Here is a 23,434-nt window from a genome sequence, read left to right on the forward strand (position 1 = left end):
GTTGATACAATTCTGTGAGTGGATGGCACATGAGGTGGGAGGAACAGTGCACTGAAAGACCACTGCATGCAAACTGCTTAAGTGCCCCTTGCTTTCTGCTCCCTGTGACCAGTAAAGATTGTCATGAGCTGACCCTAGTGGGGACAGGAACAAGCAGCAGAGGTACATTCAGAGACCGCTATAGAGAGCCTTAAATTGTTATTGAATGTATTGTAAAATTAAGATAAAAACCTACTGCCTGGTGACCTGTACAGGACAGAAACAAAGGTTACTGTTAGAACCAACTCAAACATCTGTGTATTGAAAATACAATCCCATGAAATGTTTATCAGCACACAATAGCTTAGGAAAGTGAGCTCTGCGCCAGCACTATACAAAATGACAGCTTGGATGCACAACAGTGTCCATTAAAACATATCAGTCCTTCCAGCCAGGTAGCTATGAAATCCAGGTAAACATGTCCTTTTTGCACATTAACCAAGACCCAGCAGAGCATGGTCCTGCATCACAGCTTTTTCTTCTCCAGCAGTCATGTGCAAAGGCATCTCATCCCTCACAAGAGGGAGCTGAGCTGTGTTACTGTCTCAGACCTGCTGAGCACCTTACCGTACACTGTCTCTGAGGGTGGCTACAGCTGTATGTAGAGCCTCCAGTTTCACTGCAAGCCAAGCAGGGGGTGAACCTTTCTGGAGCAGCAGCTTCACGGCTTCCACTGCTCTCTCCATCGTGCCTACTGCTGCCTTATACTGCTCCTCAGAGGGTGGATGACATGCTCTTTTTGCCAGAGGCTGCAGATTTAAGTAAACATGAGACATTTGTAATGTTCTACAGAAATGATTAGTGTTCATCCAAATGCAAGAAAACCTTTAGCTAGAGATGAGCTGCAAGAGATTCTTCCCCTGCCTTGTGAGAGTCCTTGCCAGCTGGCAGGCAGTACAGAGCATTCAGGTATAATACTAAGGGCCAGGAGGGCACATAAACCTTTTTTCTTAGGACATGGAGGGCAGCAAGACCATCTCAAACCTCTTCAGATGTTTCAGAAACTGACAGTAGAGCCTAGATGATTTAAAGAAGGGCACTTACCTCTCCTGTGGACTCCAGTTCTCCATCCATTTTCAGCTGTGCACTGCAGATAATCCTTTCCTGCTTCAGGCGTTCTGTTCGTGCTTCCCTTGGCTCTTCCACTTGCCTCATCTAGGGAGAAAGCCCCAGGGGAGGTAACTAAGCCAAGGCAGCATTACCACCCCTTCATAGGCTCTGTTTATATGCCAGAACAAAGGGGAGGGCAGGAGAGATCTTAGGCAAATCTAGCATCTCACAAACTTCTGAGCAAGAGACTGAAGTTATCTACAGCTTTGGTGTAGCATCACTGGTAGCCATCAGTTCATTAGCAAATTATCTACTTGTCAAAAGCTGCTCACCCAGTTCCCTCTGCCTTTGGTTACAACATGATAACCACCCCCTCTGCACCCCCCATCTCTATTCTGCATGAAGAGACATCTACTTCCTAAGGGTGTTTTTCCTCATCTGCAAGGACTCAGATGTTTCACACAAGTTCATTTAGCTTTCAGAAACTGATCCAGGAGTAACAGGGGAGGAAATCACACAAACCAAATTATGAAATCCCTGACTTTTGAAGAGGTAACTGTTCTGCTAGCATAGTTAGTGTTGTGCTTAAATTATTTTTTTGGTCATTTAAAGAGGGAATAGTAAAGCACTTCAACTGACATTAGCCAGTACTGGAAGAGCAGTGTGCATAGGAAGGGTAGTTGTTAAATCTACTGATTAAAGCAAGTAGGAAAGTTCACCCAGATCCCAGTTAACAAAAATCACTTGTTTTAAACTTATTTAATCACCATGCAGATGATGCAGGTGTAGACAAAGGGTGTGTACTGCTTATAATGGCTGTGTAGAACATCAACTATGAGAGCAGTAAATGGGTCCACCAAGACACATACCTTAGCCAGGAAACTAACGACCTTGTTCTTAGCTTCTTCAGAATTCAGGCACTGAGGAACAACATCTACATGGCTCGTTTCCTGTCAGAAATGTCGAGTGATAGTTGTTCAGTACATCAATACTAACAAAGCAACAAGGTAAAAAAAATGTTTCTGTGACAGTCCCTTCCCTGTTGCAACCAATGCTTTATCTTCCTCCACTTCCAGCTCCTGAATCACTTAAGACTGCATCAGCCCTCATTACTTCTGATGCACAACAGCATCTGTAACACTAAGATCCAAACTGATAAGTGAAGAGCAGCAAACATTTAAGACAGATTCAGAAGAACCCTTGTATGTTAAAAGAGCCTGCAGCCAGAGTTCTGCTGTGCTTACCTCTGCAAAACGTGTGAATGCCTCCAGTGCATGTTGCTGAACCAGCCAGGTCTGGTCAGTGAGCAGAGAAGCAAACAAACACAATAGCTGGGGTACAACTTGCCTCTGGAAGTGGAACAAATACCTATCAGTTCCACAGAGTGAGTTGTGTCTACATTACAATCGTGATTTATTACAAATAAAAAGCAATTTATTGATAAAAGAATTACTTTAAGGTCAAGGGACAGGTTCATGAAATGCCAGAGTGCTACCACCCAAACAAACCACTGTCAGGGAGGTGACAAGTTCTGTTCTTTCTTGGAGGTTCAAATGCCAGCCCTTTCTAACTGGTGAGAAGCAACAAGCAAATGAACAAACCAGGCATCTTGCATGCATTCTGCATGTCTCAATGGAAAATAGAACTCCCATAGACCATTACTAAGTCTCCAAGATGATGCTGTCCTGGCATTCTTGTAGGTATTTAGTGAACTTGGGTTTTTTAACTTTATATATAAATAGAACTTTTCATCAAGACTGGAGAATTTCACTAAGGCCATTTACCTGTGCTTCTTGTGGTATAAACACCTTTCCCATTGAAGAGAGAAAATCCACCACCGCTAGACGAACATGATCGGGTGGATCCAGCTGGAAGAGGGAAGACTGCAGCACAAACACCTGCAGAAAACAAACCCCAGCAAAGCACCATCAGACAGTGCAGGTGCATCAGGAACAGTGTGGCCAGCAGGAACAGGGAGGTCATTCTGCCTCTGTACACTGCACTGGTTAGGCTGCACCTCGAGTACTGTGTCCAGTTCTGGGCTCCTCAGTTTAGGAAGGATGTTGAGTTGCTGGAGGGTGTCCAGAGAAGGGCAACAAAGTTGGTGAGGGGCTTGGAACACAAGCCCTATAAGGAGAGGCTGAGGGAGCTGGGGTTGCTTAGCCTGGAGAAGAGGAGACTCAGGGGTGACCTTATTGCTGTCTATAACTACCTGAAGGGGGGTTGTAGACAGGCGAAGGTTGGTCTCTTCTCCCAGGCAACTAGTACCAGAACAAGAGGACACAGTCTCAGGCTGCACCAGGGGAGGTTTAGGCTGGAGGTTAGGAGGAAGTTCTATACAGAGAGAGTGATTGCCCATTGGAATGGGCTGCCCGAGGAGGTGGTGGAGTCACCATCCCTGGAGGTGTTCAGGAGGAGACTTGACAGGGTGCTTGGTTGCATGGTTTAGTTGGTTGGGTGGTGTTGGATGATCTGGACATGATGATCTTGAAGGTCTCTTCCAACCTGGTCTGGTCTATTCTATCCTATCTGTAAATCTGGGAACACTGCTTTTAGAAAACTGAAAACAAAAGGTGGTGTACCACACATTATAGAAAACTGGCTAGGATAAAGCTGTAGCATTCATTTCAGAAAGAAACAAGCATGCTCTATAGCATAGCCACAGACCTCTGTTACCTTACACCATACGGGGATTCTCAAAACAATAACCAAAGTGCCATATCCTTGGTTTAAAGGCCAGAAAAGTAATCAAAGAAGAAAAAAAAAAAAGTAAAAAAAAAACCAGGAACTTCCATGTGCTAAGTGAAGGACAAACTCTGGAATAATTTATTAAATCACAAAGAAGTTGGTTTTCATTAAGGAAATTATTCAAAAGTTTGGGGTGTGGGGGGGTTGTGGGGAGTTTTGTGTTGTTTGTTTTGGTTTTGTTTTGTTGGTTGTTTGCTTTGGATTTTTGGTTGATTTGTTTTCATGGGTTTTGTTTTGTTTTTACCTGAGTGATCAGTTGAGCATCTAATGCTTGGATGAAAAATTCCGACAGGTGAAGTAATAAACACAGTGTCTGCTGGAGACATGGCTCCTCCGAGACCTTCAACAGATCACAAGGTATCAGTATGGCTGCAGTTTAGCTTGTGGAGTTACTACTTCAAATTCTTTAAGTTACAGAAGTGTTCCAAAATCCTTAGGGCTAACTTCACACACACACACAAGATCACATTGTGAGCAGCAAGATAAATATTAGAAGTCACATAAAACGTCACTGCCTAGAAATATTGATAACACCACTTTATTAGTAGTAGTATTTCCTACCCCTCATCTCATTCTTCCACTCACTAACAGCTACAGGTTATTGAAACTATTTATTTTTACTTGGCATCTTCTCAGAATGGCTGAGGTTGGAAGAGACCTCTAAGGGGCACAATGGTGGCTCTTCCCCCCCAACTTTCAAACTGTCTGGAGTATGAACCATGGCAATTCTTTTTTTCTCTACTGCAACTGCAGACACAAACAGGTATACAGTCACCTTACCTCCTTTGTCCCAAATGTGGGAAGAGGGTTACTAGCTCTGTGAGTTTTCATGTGCTATGCCATTAAATCACCAGGAATTCTGTTCACAATGAAGATTTTACATGGCCAAGTTTTAACTGGCATAAATCAGAGCGAGGTATGTCAGACTTCTTGTTAATCAGGTCTGAATCTGACAGTGATAGATGGAGTAACAAGGAGCCATACATTTGGGGACATTCAAGCCTCACCTCCCAGAGCACACACATGCCTCATACAAAAACCAGCTGAGAGCAGATGGGCAGCAGTTACACTGTGCTTTAACAGAAAAGCTCCAGTTTTCAGTAACACAGCTTAGCAACAAATACACAACAAAGCAGCCTCTCACAACCACTGTGCTTTCAGTGTTGGAGCAGCAAATTCTCTTACCTGTTTAGCCTGGAGAAAAGTCCAGAACTGACCAAGCACTCTCAAGACAGATGCCTGAAGTTCTGCCTCCAGGGTGTCACCAGCAAAACTGCAAGCAGTCAGCAGGACAGAAAGAGCAGTATTCTAGCAGGAAAAAAATGTGTAAGAAAGACAAAAAGACCCACATGTAAAATAAACCAAAACCCAGGCTCATATTAAATATCTAAAATGATACAAGATGGCATGGAGCCCAATGTGCTGTGCCAGCTGTACAGTACAGTGGCGAAATGTGGCTCAGTTGGTAGCACATAAGACCCTTAATGGGAAGGTTGTGAGTTCAAGCCTGCAGTGGCCAGTAGTGGCCTCCCTACTCTAGTCATGAGGTCTGTGGTGACAGGTTGGACTCGATGATCTTTGAGGTCTCTTCCAACCTTAGTGATACTGAATACTGAATACAGCTAATCCACCAGGCCACTGGCCAAAAGAGCTTCCAAAGCAAAGGAAGCATCCCTTAGTTCTGTGAGTTTCACATGGTGCTACAGTCATGAGCTGCATCAGCAGGTGAAAGCTGGCAGCAGATACTTCATGTGGAAGCCTCTGGTTTCACACTTCACCAAGGAGGCCAGTGAGCATTGTCCAGATTTGATCTCACATAACACGAGCCAGGACTTCAAAACTTGGAAGTAATTGCATAACAGAGCAGAAATTGGGAATTCTGAAGAAAAATCCACCTGCTCGTCCAGAGAGCAAACAATCACCTCTGCTGCCACCCTTAGAGCAGAGGGTCCTAAGGTGCTATGTACTAGAAGAGAACATGAAAATGAGAATTCTTCCTGATGCACATGCTAAGTAGGCATGGGGAAAAAAACAAACAACAAAAAAACAACAAACAGAAATCTCTGCAACCCCCAGAGAAATAGAACTGAGGGGATGGCAACAGAATTCTTACAGTTTGGAAATCTAGAGTTCACCCATTTTAACACAGTGAGCCAAAGCCCCTTTACCACAGGCTGGAGCTCTCCCAGAGCACAGCTGCTGCTCAGCCACCGCTGGCATTGTGTGAGCCCAGCCACACAGAGCTGACAAGCCACTTGTTTCCTCAGGCTGGGATGCAGGGCCTTGAGGGATACGTGCTGCCACACGGCCAAGTTCTCCACTTCTTGGGGATGAAACCGGTGAGCAAATTCTACCTGCAAACAAAAGTTAACAAGAACTAAACAGACCAGCAAATAACTTAATAATCTGTCAGAAAGCATAAAAGCTTTTGTTAAATAAAAATACAACTTTTTCTATATAAACCTTCTAGAACTGCCACCTTCCTTGTCACATGCATGGCCATCAGACCGATTAAGCAACTTATTCTTTCAGCTGCTTGAAGCAATGGCCATATTAAGTAGAAGGAAGTGCTTTTGCCTCCCTAAGGTATATAGAGGTACTGACAAGAAATGTTACTACTCCTTGTATCCAGTGACTTGAGAAGATTTGTGGACAACCAGTCACAGATGAAAGAACAGGAGATCCTGATTTGCTGAAGCTGTGAGATGTGTTTTCATGCTTAATAAGAAGCAGCATCTCACTGCCACCCAGTAAGACTTCCCTTAGAAAGGTCTGTGTCTGGTTCTAAGGAGCACATCTGCACAAATTGGGATCTACTACAATGAAGTAATTAGAAAGCAGTGCTGGGTACATCAAGTGAGCACTCAGCTGCAAGAGGATATTCTAACAGAGGCCACTGAGTCAAATCTCTTCTATTCGAGGCTAAAGGTAGTGGTGCTAAACTTGCCTGATGATCTGGAGGCATCAAGAACAGCATACGCCTCAGCAGGACACCCAAGGCAGAGACCTGGTAACAGTCACTGGGCCAAGACTTTACCTGAATTAGGGTAAAGAATAATGAATCTCATTAAGGAAAAAAATTGCTCAGCAAGTGAATTCTCTACAGAATGCTCTGAGAGTTACTACGTGGGATCAGAGCAAGTGACACACTAAACAAGACATGTTGGAAACACCAGGCATACTGTTTATGCTTTCACAGTACTGCTTCTGCTAATTATTAACCAGATTTGAAGAATTAAAACCATCTCCACTGGGATCTGGTGAAAAGAAAAGAAAAAAAAAATCCTGACTTTGGTCTTTTCAGACCTAGGATTGAAACCGATAGTAAATTGCAAACGTCGGTGTGGTTCTTACCAAGTGGGCAATGACAGTGACATGGTGAGCACAAAGTTCAGATGTTCCATACCTGGAATGCAGAGACAAGCTTTGAGCCTGCACTTCCTACTCTTTTTCAGGCCAAAATGTTATTAATCTTTTCTGAGAGACAGATGTTTCCTCTATCATATTTACACGTGGTATGCACAGCCACAGTTTACTTCAGACAACCATGAAGTTTACTATGAGGGTGGAACACTAGAACAAGTTGCCCAGGATGGTGGTGGAGGCCCCATCCCTGGTGACATTCAAAGTCAGGCTTGATGGGGCTCTGAGCAAACTGATCTAATTGGCAATGTCCCTGCTTATTGCAGAGGGTTGGGACTAGATGATGTCAAGAGATCCCTTCCAACCTAGTATTTTCTTTGATTCTATTCCACACCCAAATTACTGAATAACAGGAAAGGAAATGGTGTACTTTCCCTTGCTTAAGTCAGTGTAAAAACGATTAAGCCACTTCTGCTCCTAGTTTTCACAATATGCTCTAGATCTGAAAATAATCCCATTATAAAAAAAAAAAAAATCCCTCTCAAGGAATCATGTACAACAACAGAACTAAACTGGACCTGTGGAAGTCCTGTTTGAGCTGTAACAAAAGCATCTTACCGGGCAAGGAAGCACCATGAGTCCATTGCTAGTAGAGATGTGATCATACTAGAACCCAGCACAGCATCCAACAGAGCATACTCCTGAAGAGAAAACCTATATCTGAATTCATGCAGAAGCAGATGGTAGGCCTATTATTTTAACTCCACTAATTACCAGAACACCTAGTAAGATTTTCAGCTTAGCCAATTTAGAATGCTTTAAGAACTCACTTTCACGCTCTATATTCAGCTACACCACCAAGCGGCCACATTTAGTTGTGCACAGCTGAATGCACTTTCTTTCAGTGGGCTGAAGATCATTTGCTTGTCAAAACCCTTCATCACATGCATTCTTTGATACATATAAAGGATAATAAATACAATATTGTATTCATTTTTTTAAACCAATGTACTGCAAATTTTCTTGCCAGCTTTCTTGGCAGCTTACTCAAAACCAAGTAAAACCTTTTTCTCTTTAGGGAAAATATCTGAAAGATGAATGTACCATTCAGAAAAAGAACCCAGCTCTTAACTTCATGAAGCTTTACATTTATCTGAAGGTTCTGTTGCTATGTATGGTAACAAATGCAGAAACTTATAAAAGCATTACACAACATAAAATCAAAGCCCAAAATACTCCTTTGAAGTTGAAAAAGAAATTTTGTTTTTTGCCATTTAATTTTTTTCTTAGCTGAAAGCACAATATAATCTACCCTAAACAATATCATCTACTCTAAATATTAAATGCCATTTTATTACTTGACAGTATAGACTAACAAAATCAGGTACATTTAATACACATTGAATGCTGTAGAAAGGAAAGCACTACACTTTCATAACATCTGGACCTGCCCTCTCCCAAGGAGAACAAAAATTTCCACTACCACTGAAGTTCTTCAGAGTGTGTATGAAGCTTTATTTTCCTCTTTCCCAGAAGTGATATTTGCTGTAAAACTGAACTCCAGTTAAGTGGCTGTATCATAGCTGTGCTCTATGGAACTTCACCTCTTTAGAGCTAGATCATGAGCAAGAATTCATCCCTTTTTAAACAAGGCATCACAGCAGCTGAAGAGATGATAAGCAAAACTCAATCTTACCAGCTGATGAAAGTGTGATGGGAGCATGGAAGCAATGAAGGAACACAGGTGGATGCAGACATAGTGATAGAAAGTGATGGGAACTGCTGCCTGTCCTGTACTGATCACCTCTGGCAAACAAACAGGGAGAGAAAGCTCAGCAGAACAGTGCTGGAAACTGAAGAAGAGAGCTGAAAACAAGGACTGGCTGCAAAGGTAAAAGAGAAAAAGATAGGTGGCGGGGGGAAAACAGTTGGCTTACAGTTATGCAAATCCCAAATCCCACAAGCAACATCCATGCTACAGAATCTCTGACCAGAAATGATGGCAGTAACTTCAGTGCTTTTACACTGTATTGATGTTCCTGATTACCCTCCTCTTTCACAAATTCAGGTTTCAGGCATAAAAACACAAGATTTTAACTTAGTGAAGTATCAACAAATTACATACATCTTTCTCTTCTTATCCTGGAAACATTCAAATTATATTCCTTTTCTTAAAAAACAAAGCCATCTCTGGCTCTGTAGCCTTCATCCCTGCAGCCCTGAATATATCAGAGGTTGGTCCTCCCTCTGCCCAGTATAAGGATGTAAATCCACTGAGTCTGATGGATTTAACTATTTGGTTTCAGGAGAACCCCCAGCAGCTAAGTCCTTCTGTTTGCCTGTATAGACTGGTTGCTGTGGTGAAGAACTACAATGAAAACCTTTCTAGTACCTTTTTCCTGTGATCCAGAGAGTTTGCACATCTTCAGGCTGAGAGGACAGCTTGTCCATTATGGTAATCAGGAGGAGACACTGGGGGAGCTGCTGCTCAGGAAGGAGACCTGCAGAAGTTTTTATTTTGAAATGTGATGCCATTTGCCCTGGTAAATATATCAAGTGACAAACTGAACAACTGGTAAGTTAGAAAAGTTCTCAGTAAAAAAAAAAAAAATCATTCAGAGACACAGCTGGGGCAAAAAAAAATGAACATTTCTTCATCAACATTGTTTGAAGAGAAAAAGTAAATACTCTAGCAGGTAGAATATAAATGATTCCAGTTCTGAACTGTCACTACAAGCTGCTGCAAAGGAGTTATGATCTGGATGCCTCATGATTCCAGTCTCCTTGGAAGCACTGGAAATAGGAATTTTTCTTCTAAGTGTGTGAGGATAATCATGAAGTCAGAGTATGCACATGGGAGAGAAGTCAGCCAGCTATCTCAGAACTGTTGACATGTTGGACAAGGCAGAAATTGTGCTATGTCTGAAAAAGCTCACAATTTTGCAGTTTGGAGGCATTCTGCTTTACACAGAAAAGACTTAATTCAGGAAAACACAGCTGTCTTCCCCCACCAATGGAACAGCAGCAAAACATTAAACCTACTTTGAAAGTCTGTGACAAAAGTGGATTGAAATTATGCAAAACAGCAGAACTGACAGGATTTTCATTAACCAGGTTAACATAGAGGTGATTGTGAGTGCTTTGGAAAATATGCATTCAACACCACCACCAACTACCTGTTATTAAAATATTCATCTGAGTTAAGGTGCAACTACCTGTACCACAGAACTTACAAAAGAATTAGAGACAAGCAAACCAGGACAAAAATACTACTTTGGCCCATAAAAGAGTATCAATCTTGTTCCCTTAGGGATGCTTACATAGCATTATAGCAGTGGTAGCTGTGTTTTCAACCCACCTAACTTCTCACTTAACACCTGCTCCATTAAAGGGCTCGAAGGAAGGAGCTGGCTGATGAGAGGGTCCAGAGCCACAAGAAAAACCCGGGATATTTCATCTCGATGGACTTCAGAGATCTCTGGAGCATAAAGACTGGGAGGAAATTTGCTGAGGAGGGACAAAAAACCACAAACTAAATATTCTCTTTAGCATTATTTTTCAAAAGAACTGCAAAAAAAAAAGGCAAATTCATTATTTCCCTCTTGTTGGGAAATAAAGGACAGAAAATGCTCCCCCATGTTAGAATATATATTGTGGCCTGAGAGTTACAGCTGTGCTTCCAGCCTTTGAACAAAGCATCACGATCCAATATTTTACTGAATATTGAAAGAAAACCTTACAAGCTCCACAGAAAGTGTGTGTAAAATATGTAACAGATACGAGAAAGAATATACTGAATCACACACACACAAAAAAGGCCAAGCAATGAGAGGCCATTAAAACACCTGTATACACACAATCATAAATGTGGCGACACTAATTCAACACATGATGCTAATAAAATGGTACCATATTTTTTTTAGGGGAAAAAAAAATCCCTGGACCATAAAGGAGAAAGGGGGGGGGAAACAACAAAAAACAACAAAGTGATATGAAAACAAAGGAAAAGAGATCAAGAAATTAAAACCTTCTACCTTTACAGCTTATGAAGTGACTGCAAAAATACTACCTTCCTACACAAAAATCCTGCTTAGCTTTGATGAGTGAATAAAAGCTTACAATCTTCCACTTGAGGAAGATCTGCAAGGTAGCTGAAGTGACAAGAGGAAACTTGTAAATACAAGTATTTGCCCACTCCTGCAGTGAAACATGCAGCAAACTCATCTCACCACAGAACCTGGTTTCAATTCCTAGAGGAGGACTGAAATCAGCCCTCTGATATAAACTCTGCCTCTTCACCATTACTGCAACAATGGAACAGAACTTTTCAAAGAAAAATTAAAAGCTGCCTGCAGACTGCTGTGCTTTATAAGCAGAACATTGAAAAAAGCTTTTGCTTCCAGAAGAACCACAGAGTCCTTTTGTGAAATTTCACAAGATCATAAACACAACAGAACAGCTGTGAGAAAACTGTTTCTAAGAGGATTCTGTTTCTGATCCTCTCTCTCCTCAGGACAAATGTTTCCATACTTTGTCTTGAAGAAGAAGCAATCTGTCAAGTGTTGCTGCTGATACCTGCATTTAGTCTTGGATTTTCTCTTTCACTAGAATTTAGGATAGAAAGAAAGTATTGGGAGTTCAGTTATACATGACATAGAGAGGAATTTGATTACTAGGGAATGGCAATTCTGAATTGCTGTGGCTCTGCATGCTTTGACCAACTTCACACTGCTGCTTGTCTTAAAGTGGCAGGTACCCTGCTGGGTTGCTGCGGTTTAACTATCATTGCAAGGTGACCACAGGGCAAATCCTACCTTCAAGAAGGACTCGGGAACTAGATTTTGACTTCAGGAATGAGAATCTTCAAATGAACTTGCATCAGCAGACCCAGTGCCCCAGACAATCAATCTGCACATTGCACACAACTTAGCAAATGTTAACATGATTTCAAAAAAGCCATGACAGCACTGGTCAAGAATGGGGTTAAGGGAATTAATATCACACAGAGAGGCCAAATTTATTAAAAAAAAAAAAAAATAGATTTCTGTACCTGGGGAGAGGGGGGAAGGCACCAGCTCTAGAAAAAGAACTGTATTTTTACATCTCAAAACACTTGTGACTTTAAGAATGCAACATGGAGATATTATTAAGATACTACCAATAATCAGTTTCCTGTACGTCACTCACCTGTGTATCTGAAGAAAGAGCTGATGTAACTGAGAACACGAATCAGAGAAGAAAGAAAGAAATTCCTGCAAAAGCCATTAATTTTGAGTGGTACTTTTAACATAAAATACATCACTAAAGACACCTTCTTTCTGTTCTTGCTGTATCTGCAAAAAATGGTGAAGTCCTAACCATCCACAGCACAAACCAAACCCTAAACAGATTCCTAAGATCAATTACAGTACATGTATACATAGTGTAGGTAAAAATTCATAGGCTGATGTAGAAAACATTGGTAAGTAGAGTTGTAACAGCCACAGAGAGCTGCAAAAATATGAAGTGCTCTCATACATGCTGTAAGGCTGTTTTATCCTGACATAATAATAGTCATTTTGGGTCCCCAGAAAAACCCAAAAGCCAAAGCCTCCCCCTGCTTTTACTCCATGCAACAGAACAGATGCAGAATACACCACCACTGCTGTTCTTAAAGAGCAAAATTTGCATATGCATTCTTAAAATGTGTAGATTTACAGCTTATCTTCTGACAATGAGAAAAATAAGACCCAGAAATGGAGTTCAAGGGCTAGGAAAAGTGGGGGAAGTTGGTATCAGAGCTAACAGCAGCACAGGAGCATTTCCTCCTATTGCTGCCAAGTCATTTTCAATGGTTGGAATAAATAGAAATTCTGAAGACTCGACAACATGTTTCATCTGCTTAATTCTTCCAGGTAAAAGGTACTATTGCACTGACTCAAGACTGTTTTTAAAGCCTGGACATCTCCTACCAGCTCCTCAGTGACATCACTTGTAACAGTTTATCATTCTTGTTTGTTTCTCTGTTAAATTGCAACTGTAATCCTACTCAGGCTGGTGAGTATATGTAGGGGGGAGAACTACAAGCAGGTTGCACACGGATGTTCACTGTACCACCCATGAAGTGTAGTCATAGATTGCTAAGGTATTATGCAGTATAAAATTATTCCAGAGGCTTAGATTTAATACTAACATAGAATCCAAGCATTAAAACCTACCTTGGTGTAGTGTACAAGGGAATTAGCAAAGAACCGGCACAGCTTGACTGTCTTCTGGAACAGCCTAAGGTCAGTGCCCTCCTGTCCAGAGGAAAAAAAACAGGGGGCAGTTCTAAAACTTGATGTGCAAAGTAATACAATAAAAAAGGGAAGTTAGTTTGCTAACATTGTTCAAGTGCTATTTTTAAACTTGACCCTCTGCAGACTCTATAAGGGGGGAAAACCTAAAGAGCTTCAGTATACCTCAACATTTTGCTGCCTACAAGTACCTGAAGGAAGGTTGTAGCCAGGTGGGGGTTGGCCTCTTTTCCCAGGCAACCAGCACCAGAACAAGAGGACACAGTCTCAAGCTGCACCAGGGGAGGTTTAGGCTGGATGTTAGGAAGAAGTTCTTCATAGAAAGAGTGATTTGCCATTGGAATGGGCTGCCCAGGGAGCTGGAGGTGTTTAGGAAGAGACTTGAAGCGGGGCTTGGTGCCATGGTTTAGTTGATTAGATAGTGTTGGATGATGGGTTGGACTCAAATGATCTCAAAAGTCTCTTCCAACCTGGTTACTCCTATTCTATTCTGTTTTTATAGTGATATTCAAAATTGAAAGGTGATCTTTTGATTGACCTTGGGAAACATTTCCCATGCAGGACATTATTTTTAAAAATAAAAATTTCCTCAGACTATGTTGGAATCTTATTTTCATGAAAACATCCCCAACCTAAACAAAGTTATGGGCTTCACTTTCACACAGTTCCAAAAGAACAAGGTATTCTGCTTACCACACAAAGTTAAAAAAACAAACCCAAAACTACAAACAAAACGCAACACAGAAAACAACCCCAAAACAACACTGGAAGCAACAAACCACAAAGCATTTCTCCTCCCCAAGTGCAATGGCAGCTTTGGGAGCTTTTTCATTCACCTCTCTCTGCGACATCTTCATTTGCTCAGCCAGTTGCAAACAGGAGTGAAAAGAAAACAGAGTGTCCTTGCAGAGGTCACTGAGGATGTCACTGTGTTTCAGATGACACTGAAGTAGAGAATGATGCTTCAGGCTTTGCCTAAAAGACAAGAATAACACCAGATATTTACTTGACAGATGTGATCCAAATAAGTAATTTTTCTATTTAGGGTTTTACACAACCCTGCCTGCTGCAATATCCACATGCACCAAACCCAGAAACTGAGAGAGAACAACCCTCCTCGCAGTCACAATTGAAGCAGCGGGGCCCAAGTGCAAGGCAGCACAATTCAAGCCAAAAGCATCCACAAAACTGCAGCTCAGACCTCTTAAGATTATTTACTCAGACAACAGTGTTTCAAGTTTCTTTCTGCACTGTGATACAATTCAAGCTTCTACTGCTTTTCACGCATGATTTCTACCTACCTTCAGTGACAGTGCCTTTAATACCTCTTACAAGTTATATTGCTAAAATAAATCTCTACATTTACTTACTAGCCAGACTGAATTCTGTAATTTCAGTTTCATTTGAAACTCTCAACATAAAGCTATTGAAACATTTAAAATAACAGTTTGTTTCTATTGCAATAAAATCCAAAGAGTCCACTGACATACTTGATTATGAACTTCCATGTATTGGCATGAAGAGCATGGTCCATATTGGCAATGACAGAGGAGATCTCCAGCACAGTATGGATTACTGAGGAGGAAATAAGAAGAGCAACAATTCAGTTAAATAAGGGTCATGACTTCACAACTATGCTCCTCCTAGGAAAATAGCTGCAATCACAAGCACAAGGGAATACCACTGCATTGACACCGAATCAGGAAAATGGGTCAGTGCTGCCTCTTTCCTACAAACCTGCATGACACAACCCAGCCCACAGAGGAAGTTTGAGGAAAAAAATGGAATTACTTCAAGCTTCAAAATCACAGAATCATAAAATTGTTTAGGCTGGAAAAGCCTTTTAAGATCAGGAAGCCAGCACTGCCAGGTTACCACTAAACCATGTCCCTCAGCACTGCATCTACATGGCTTTTAAACCCCTCCAGGAATGGCAACTCCGCCACTGCCTTGGGCAGCCTGTTTCTGAGGCTTGACAACCCTTTTGGGGAAGAAATTATACTTTCTTCAGAAAGGCTGGTAAGGACAGCAGGAACTCAGCATGCTCACAACCTTGTTTTTAAAATTCAGATATAGTCTCCATAGGAAAAAAAAAAAAAAAAGATTGTACAAGACTTAGAAAAGTGTTCAATCCATATATACCTGAGACCATATCTGTGATGTTATCTTCAGTAGAAGCAGAGTCCATGGAAATGTTATCAAGTAATTCCATCAACTGCTTCTGAAGAGAGTAAGTTGCCTTGAACACAGCTTGAAGGAGGTCTGAAATCAAGTGCAGGTGCCCACAGTACACTGATTCACTGTCCTTTAGGAAAAAAAATGGAGGTTCAAATAAAAAGTTCAGGAATCACAACCTGATTTTTCACACGCTGAAAACACCAAAAAAGAACAAGGCACAGCTGTAGCTACTTAAACTCAACACACAGCCAGACCTGTAGCTTCTGCTGCCACCCAGTTTGCTAATATGAAACGCTATTCACCTGAAGCCTCAACAACTGATGAACCCTGCCTGGCTCTAGTAAGTTTCGTGGGCTTTGCATTAGGTCTCTATGTACAAGCCTAAGATTACATTTCTGAACAAAACAGGACTGTATTAGTACCAAAGGAAGAAGCATTCCAAGTATTTCCCAACACTTCCAAATCAGAATTGTTAGATAAATGTTACGGCAGCTGAGTTTGAATCCTGATGTGGAAAACGAATAGAATAGACCAGAATAGAATAGACCAGACCAGGTTGGAAGAGAACTTCAAGATCATCGTGTCCAACCCATCATCCAACACCACCCAATCAACTAAACCATGCAACCAAGCACCCCATCAAGTCTCCTCCTAAACACCTCCAATGATGGTGACTCCACCACCTCCCTGGGCAACACATTCCAATGGCCAATCACTCTCTCTGTGAAGAATTTCTTCCTAACATCCAGTCTAAACCTCCCCTGGCACAGGGGGATATAAATGGTCACATAAGAAAGACTAATTGAAAAATGAAAAGGAAGGCCAGCTGTTGTGTCCTTGTTTCATTTTCACTGCTTTAGGGGGAATTGCTGTTGCATCTGAAACTGATGTAAGACACTCATCACAACCAATGTGAAAACGCTGATCTCAGTTTTCAATCTACTTTGGAACTTCACAGACATAAGGTTAAGTAGCACGATTTTGGTAACAATTTATAGCTCTGGAAATACAGCAGCTATCAGAAGCAGCTATCACAGAAAGCCTACATTCACAAGCAGAACGTTCAAATTACATTGGTGCAAATATGGAAACAGGAGATCCTGCTCCTCTCACCACCAGGCCAGATTTCCTGAGCAGGCAGCTGGAAAATCCTCCCTGTGCTTCTGCACGGAGTAATTTAAATGTAGTTGTTAAATAGTTTACAGAATAAAATGAAGATTAATAATTTGACAATAACACTACTTCAAAACAGGATCTACCTACAAAGTGAGTGTTTCCTAAAAGCCAACCAACCAGAGTAAGAATTGTTCTCCTAACACAGACCTACCTTGCAATGTGTGAAGCTGCTCTTTATTACATACAGCACGGAGGACGGTAGGGTGCGGATGCTCTCCAGGGACACACACTCCTGCAGTGAGCAGATGTAGCGGACACAGCCAGTCAGAGTTTCCAGCAGCTGCACCACAGTCTTAAAGCAAGAATAAACAGCAACAATAAGCAACACTTTTCACTTCTGCAGTAATTTCAAAAGCACCTTTTCTTAGCTGAACTGCACCTACATTGTTATGACATTTAAAGTTCAAGTAGTTTGCTACAGATAAATGAAGCTCCGTAAAATAATATCAGGCAATTCCAGAGATTTCCAGAGGCTTTCAGAGCTTCATATTTCTTTTGATTGCTGTTCTCAAATGTACAGAAGTTTTAAAACTCTGAACTAAGTGACTCCATAAATAGGTGCCAGATTCGTTCTGTAAATATGGAGGATGAAATCCTTAAGAACTTGAGATTTATTTATTTTTTATTCTGATTGGAATCACACACTAAATGTAATCAAATCATTCACAAAATGTTAATTGACCTTCATCTGCAAAGGAATATCAAATGGAATTTTAACCAGTAAGCTAGCAGCTAACAAAAACATTCTAAAACCCTCTTAATTGTTTAAGTAAAATCAAACAACAATGCAAATATTCCTCCAACAGCTTATTTCAGGGGACTTGCCTGTAGAAGATTCCTTATGGTGCTGCATAACTCTGTATTCTGTTTGGTTAATCCTTTGGCCTCACTGGATAATTCATACATCAAGTTATCAAATATCTGTAGAGTCTGTAAGACCATTATAAAACTTGAACATGTTACTTATACATGTACACACACAAATAGTAACATCATTTTCAGTCTGCTTACTTTCTTGTCACAGAGTTGTGAGCTACTGAGATAACTTAGAGGAGAAAATAACCCTTTTCAGTACTGAAATCATAAAGTATAGACAGAAGCTACTGCAGCTCCTATTTTTGCTAAAATCTGTTTGAAAAACAAACTTCCCAGCTAATTTGCTTCAAATATGTGCTTCATACTACCAAACATTTTTCACTTAGTTAAAACCACACTTTCAAAAGTATTTTCATTTTGTGTCAGAAAAACTAAGAATGTTTGTTTAGGCTTTTTTGTTAAGAATGATTGTTAACAGTTTGAATACATAAAGACCTGCAAGCCACAGTCATTTGACTTTGGCAGAGGCCTTTGGATATTTGATGAGTGTTACTGCTGAGAGTGCAAAGGCAGCGAGGTACTTGCAGGCAGAACATCTTATGTCCAACTCTTTCCCTACTATAAAGAAGGGCAATAATCACAGAAACAATCCGATACAAAACTCTTAAACCTTTTGAAGGGTAAAATTTAAATAGCAAGTTTTGTATCCAAGACAATAATTTTATCAAGAGACCTCAAGAAAAGAATCATTGCATTCTAAGCAGGTTTTAGCACTGGACTGACTGCAAATTCCATATTCAATAGAAGCTGCCATACCTTAGGTAATACTTTTGAGAAAAAAGTTTGTTCTAAATCTGTGAGGCTGATATGGGGCAAAAACATTTCAGTCAGGATCCTCAAAACACCTACAAAGCAAAACATTTAAGCATTACACAAAAACATATGATGATCAAATAGATGTAGCAACCTACCATAATAAATGCAAACAGAAACAGATCAGGTATTTGATCTGACACTTAAGCATTACCGGAAAAAGCAAGGAACAGCTCCAACAAGCATAAAACCATTACACTTCGTTGAAGGCTGAGCACCATTGTTCACCCATGGAATTAAGATTTTCCAAACTGAAAATAGTTGTACATTTAATATTCTGATTGCAATGAATATGCAACATAACAGTGAATGCTAGCAAGACTTCTTACAGTTACTTATCAGCCTCATTTTCTTATCACTACCAGAGTTTTGCTACATGTAAGATAACTGCCAAAAACCCTCCATAGTCTTTCGAGTATCTAAAAATCAGTAGTGGGAAGGAAAAAGCATCTTTACACATATAGATTCTTTAAGGGTTTCTATAAAGGTCATTCAGCATGCAATTGCTGTAACATGCTGAGTGCAGCAGGATTGCAGAAGACTGTAGAAGTCACTAGTTATTGCTTAAGTGCTTTTAAACAATGCTGAATTTATAATGCAATCGCAATACAACCGGTAGGAAGAAAAGGCACTTCTTGGTCACCACTTACGAAGATGCTCAGTCCAGTCTTCAGACTCTTGATACAGAGAGTAAAAACGTTAAAGAAACTCCAACTCGTTCTAAGGTTCTGACTTTAAAGCATCTGCAGAAATCGCAGCCGCTTTTCTCTCAGCGTCCCATTGAGACCTCATCTATCATGTGAAATGTGCAGGGATGCTCTGAAATGACCAGTGCAGGCAGATGTAACTCGGTACCCGCACGGGTACTACTTGAGGGAGCTGGGGAGGGGCGTTACCGACACAGAAAGATGAACCACACGCGGTTCTCTATCATGAACCTTTACTTTCAGCGACAGGCTGTACTCATTTCTAGTGAAATACCAGCTTTTCGGTCCTGTGTCAGCCCTGCTGAAAAAGAAACGCCCCCCGCCCCCCATCTCGGAGCCCTCCCCCGTCCCCACTGCCACCCAAGCCGAACCGCCCTCCCAGGAAGGATATAATGAGTCGGGGCAGGACGGCGGGCAATTCGCGGCGGCAAAGATCGAAGTCCCAGCCTCCCAGCTCTTGGAGGAGCAGCTCGGGATCTGTTTGGGACATGGCGCCGACTCCGCTCGCCTCAGGGATGGGCAGTGGCGGGAAAAATTCAGCTCCGCTCTCCCAGCAGCCCCCGCGGCAGGAAGCGGAAGGAGCCGCCGCTGCGTGCGGTGAAGCGGGGCTGCGGTGGCCGGCTGCTGAGGGTCGGTACGGGCATAACCGGGACGGGTAACGCGGCGGATGGCCGTGCCTGGTCCCCGTGCTTCAGCCGAGGTGCAGGGAAGGGAAAGCTTTAGCAGCCTCTGGGCACGTCACTGGGCGTCTGAAATGTGAGTTCACCGGAATATGAAGCTGTCCTCATTTCCCTGCCTACATCCACCTTCCGTGAGAAGCGTGGTCACTCCTAACACTTGTCCTTTCATAAATTTATGTGTTAGGGGTTTGCTTGGGGATTTTTAAATTAAAAATTAGAGTGCTACAATCAGTTTGTTTGTGCTAATATTTGGCAGGTTAACGATACCTAAAATTATTTGCTCTATTTCCAGGAGTAATTCACCTGACTCGTTGGCAGAACGTCTGATAGTCTACCCGCCAGGAAATTCCCCCGAAGGAAAACTAAAGAAAAACATTTAAAAAAACAAAAACCAAACCCACACACCCAACAACAAAAAGCGTCATTTTAGCCCATAGATGAGATAGATGAGTGGTTCTGTCTGTAAAAAAATAAGGTGACTTCTTTTTTTCCTACTGTTACTCCTGAAAATGGATTTTCGATTTAATTTTTTTACTGATGAAAATGAGAACAATGAAGCAGACACTCATGATGAGACAGAGCTGAGCTCTGCAAAACACAAGCAGGCATCCACAGAGAAGAGCAAGCAAACTGCCACTGGAAACCATCAAGATGAGCCACCAAAGAAAAAGTTCTGCCTTAAAGCTGCCAAGGAGCATGATATTCCTGAAGATCTTAACAAACTATTGGAAGATAAAGTCCTGGAAACTGTATCAGACCTGTATTATGTAAAGATGTCTGCAGTGGAAATTACATGTTTGAATGGTGCTGATGAAGAAGGCATTGTGTCTAAAAGTGTTTCTTCTCATTCTGATCTCATCCCAGGAGTCTATGAAGGAGGACTAAAGATCTGGGAATGCACCTTTGATCTCATGGACTACCTTTCTGAGGCTGAAATACAGGTAGCTGGCAAGACCATATTGGACCTTGGCTGCGGGGCTGGGCTGCTGGGAATTGCTGCTTTAAGGGGTAAAGCTGAAAAAGTCCATTTTCAGGACTACAACAGCACAGTGATTGACAAAATAACCTTGCCTAATGCAGTGGCTAACTGTATGAGTGAGTGCCATGGAGATGACAGAAAAACCAGCAAGCCTCCTTCAAAGAGGCCCAAGGCAGCGGAGTGCTTACCTGATGCGCTCACCAAATGCAGATTTTTTTCTGGAGAGTGGTCTGCAGTCACCCAGCTTCTGTTAAGCAGCAGCAAACCCTTTTCAAAGTATGATCTAATCCTCACATCTGAGACCATCTATAATCCTGACTACTACAGTGCTTTGCATGACATGCTGTCTCAGCTCCTGGATACAAATGGCCGCGTGTATTTGGCAAGCAAAGTGCATTACTTTGGGGTTGGTGGAGGTATCTACCTCTTTGAGAAGTTTGTTGAAGAAAGAAATGTCTTTAGGAGCAGCGTGGTTAAAACGATTGATAAAGGACTGCAGCGATGTATTCTGGAAATGGCCTTTAAAGGTTCCAGTTAAAGCCAGTGGTCCTTCAAAAATATCTTAAAATGTTATAATCCTCATATCTCTGCATTTTCCTCTGCTGAGTTACTCTGGTTTGACAGATTAAGGATGCTTGCTGTTGAAGTATTTGACAGATCCTGATATCTGACTAGGAGGATGTCTCTGATTCTGGTTTTCCATTAAAAGAAGGCTTTTTGCCTAAACCAGCACCTGTTTATGCCAATTAATTGTCATTGGTATGGATTTAAAAGTTAAGTAAGTTGCTGTCCCCAGTTCCCCTCTCTCATTCTTTGGCAGTGCTGAAACTGTCCCTAGCACAGCCTGAACAAAATCATTCAGCACTCTTAATAGTGTGCAGGAAGCAGGCCTGAAGGGTTGGGCTCTCAGCTCACATGCAGTTTAACTGCAGCAGCAGATACCAGACTGGACTGGAAACACAAGTTGTGTGGTCTGCTGCTCTGCCACCAGAGGGAGATGTGAGTGTACTTAACTGCGTTCTGTTCTGCTCACCATCTCGCAGATCTTTCTAACGTTTGCATGTGTAACATCCACATGACTTGGTGAAGCCTTTGAAAAAGTGTACCAGGGAATATTTACTGGTGTGGTCTGTGAATGTTCACATTCAGATGTTGACCTATCACTCAAAATTTTAGCAAGTAATTGCGAAAAGCCAAAATTATTTTAGAAATTAATTTGTTTCAAAAGCTGAGTTGATAGAAGACTCTGCATTAGAGAAGTTCCAAATAAATCTACAAGTGCAGGCCAAGAAACCAGGGGATGACAGAACTGAACTCTGGGTACCTTCAAGGCTTAGTTGAATGGAAATAGAGTTTAAGGCAAAGGCAGCTGGGAAGGGAGGTACAGTGCATGATTATAGCAGGCTGCTAATTAGATTGCTGAATGGCTTTTTAGCAAGATTTTTCCAGCAATTAGCTGCCCATGCACTGAGACCCATTTTCAAAACTTGCTGGTAGTATTTCTGAATGCTCACACCTTTTCAGTCTTGCCAGCAGTTGGACAGGGCAGCAAGAGTTGAGCAACACCTGTGGACCAGGCACTCCTGTGTTCTAGGCTGAAGATAGTGATATTGCTCAAGAAATTCTATTTCCAAAAATGCAGACAAAGCAAAAGAACTTCAAAACCTGCTCCCAAGTGCTGAATATCACCAACAAACAAGCAGGTTAAAGGAGGTTATCTTACCCCGTTTACTGTGCCCTGATGAGGCCTCATCTGGAGTACTGGAGTACTGTATCAAGTTCTGGGCTCCCTGATTCAAGGACAGGGAACTGCTTGAGAGGATACAACAAAGGGCTACAAAGGTGATTAGGGGACTAGAATATCTCTCATGAAAATGGGCTGAGGACCTGGGGCTTTTTTAGCTAAGAGAAGACTAAGTGGGGGGATCTTACCAATGCTTGTAAATACTTAAAGGATGGGTGTCAGGAGGATGAGACCAGTCTTTTTTCCAGTGGTATCCAGTGGCAGCACTAGAGTTAATGGACAAACCTGAACAAAGAAGTTCCATCTAAACATGAGGAGGAACTTCTTTACTTTGAGGGTGGTGATGCAGTGGAATGAGCTGCCTGGAGAGGTGGTGAAGTCTCTGTCACTGGAGTCATTCAAAACCCACCTGGACACCTTACTGTGCAACCTGCTCTAGGTGGATGGATTGGATTAGCTCTCCAGAGGTCCCTTCTTATCCCTATCAATCTGTAATGCTATAATTCACACACACAAAAAAATTAAATGCATATTTTCTGTTAACTACAACTGGACAAAAAGCAGACAACTCTTAAGAGGTACAACTCATCATCACTGCAGCTGTCATTCACTGCATGCCTTCACAGAAATAGAAAAGTCAAGACAGTAAACCACTGTAGTAGATGTAGGGATGTAGGGATAATCAGTGTAGGGAAGAAAGGACAATAGTCCAATGGGATGGAAAGACACTTAAGTACAGTAGTGATCCAAACCACTTTATTGCGTAAAGTTCCCGTCACTGAAGGCTGTGAAAGTCAACTGCAAGA

General features: G+C 41.7%; 2 protein-coding genes across 2 annotated transcripts; one reads left to right on the forward strand and one right to left on the reverse strand.

The window, feature by feature from the left end:
• Nucleotides 1-462: 462 nt before the first annotated feature.
• On the reverse strand, nt 463-19,208 carry FIRRM (FIGNL1 interacting regulator of recombination and mitosis). Its single transcript, XM_009902014.2, has 23 exons — nt 19,169-19,208; nt 18,462-18,550; nt 17,655-17,759; nt 16,981-17,121; nt 15,618-15,780; nt 14,966-15,050; nt 14,312-14,450; nt 13,398-13,478; nt 12,388-12,452; nt 10,559-10,707; nt 9,593-9,701; nt 8,897-9,083; nt 7,819-7,901; nt 7,192-7,243; nt 6,785-6,874; nt 6,006-6,191; nt 5,023-5,145; nt 4,082-4,177; nt 2,874-2,987; nt 2,334-2,438; nt 1,959-2,039; nt 1,084-1,194; nt 463-788 (listed from the first exon to the last, which is right to left on the reverse strand). The coding sequence occupies exons 2-23, from the start codon at nt 18,525-18,527 to the stop codon at nt 603-605; spliced, it is 2,517 nt and encodes an 838-aa protein (XP_009900316.2). The 5' UTR covers nt 18,528-18,550; nt 19,169-19,208; the 3' UTR covers nt 463-602.
• Nucleotides 19,209-20,304: 1,096 nt separating this feature from the next.
• METTL18 (methyltransferase like 18) lies at nt 20,305-21,775 on the forward strand. The gene has a single exon (XM_009909314.2). The coding sequence runs from the start codon at nt 20,415-20,417 to the stop codon at nt 21,420-21,422; it is 1,008 nt and encodes a 335-aa protein (XP_009907616.2). The 5' UTR covers nt 20,305-20,414; the 3' UTR covers nt 21,423-21,775.
• The last annotated feature ends 1,659 nt before the right edge of the window (nt 21,776-23,434 follow it).

Source organism: Dryobates pubescens, chromosome 11 (assembly GCF_014839835.1).
Source record: "Dryobates pubescens isolate bDryPub1 chromosome 11, bDryPub1.pri, whole genome shotgun sequence".
Lineage (NCBI taxonomy): Eukaryota > Metazoa > Chordata > Aves > Piciformes > Picidae > Dryobates > Dryobates pubescens.

What these genes read in the sequence shown, in the direction of transcription:
- FIRRM (XM_009902014.2), bottom strand. Translation starts at nt 18,527, where the DNA reads ATGTTTTTGCCCCATATCAGCCTCACAGATTTAGAACAAACTTTTTTC. An exon ending in CCATAAGGAATCTTCTACAG is followed by an intron (nt 17,122 to 17,654) that starts GCAAGTCCCCTG and finishes TCTTGCTTTAAG; the next exon opens with ACTGTGGTGCAGCTGCTGGA. An exon ending in CATTCACACGTTTTGCAGAG is followed by an intron (nt 2,040 to 2,333) that starts GTAAGCACAGCA and finishes CATTTCTGACAG; the next exon opens with GAAACGAGCCATGTAGATGT.
- METTL18 (XM_009909314.2), top strand. Translation starts at nt 20,415, where the DNA reads ATGGATTTTCGATTTAATTTTTTTACTGATGAAAATGAGAACAATGAA.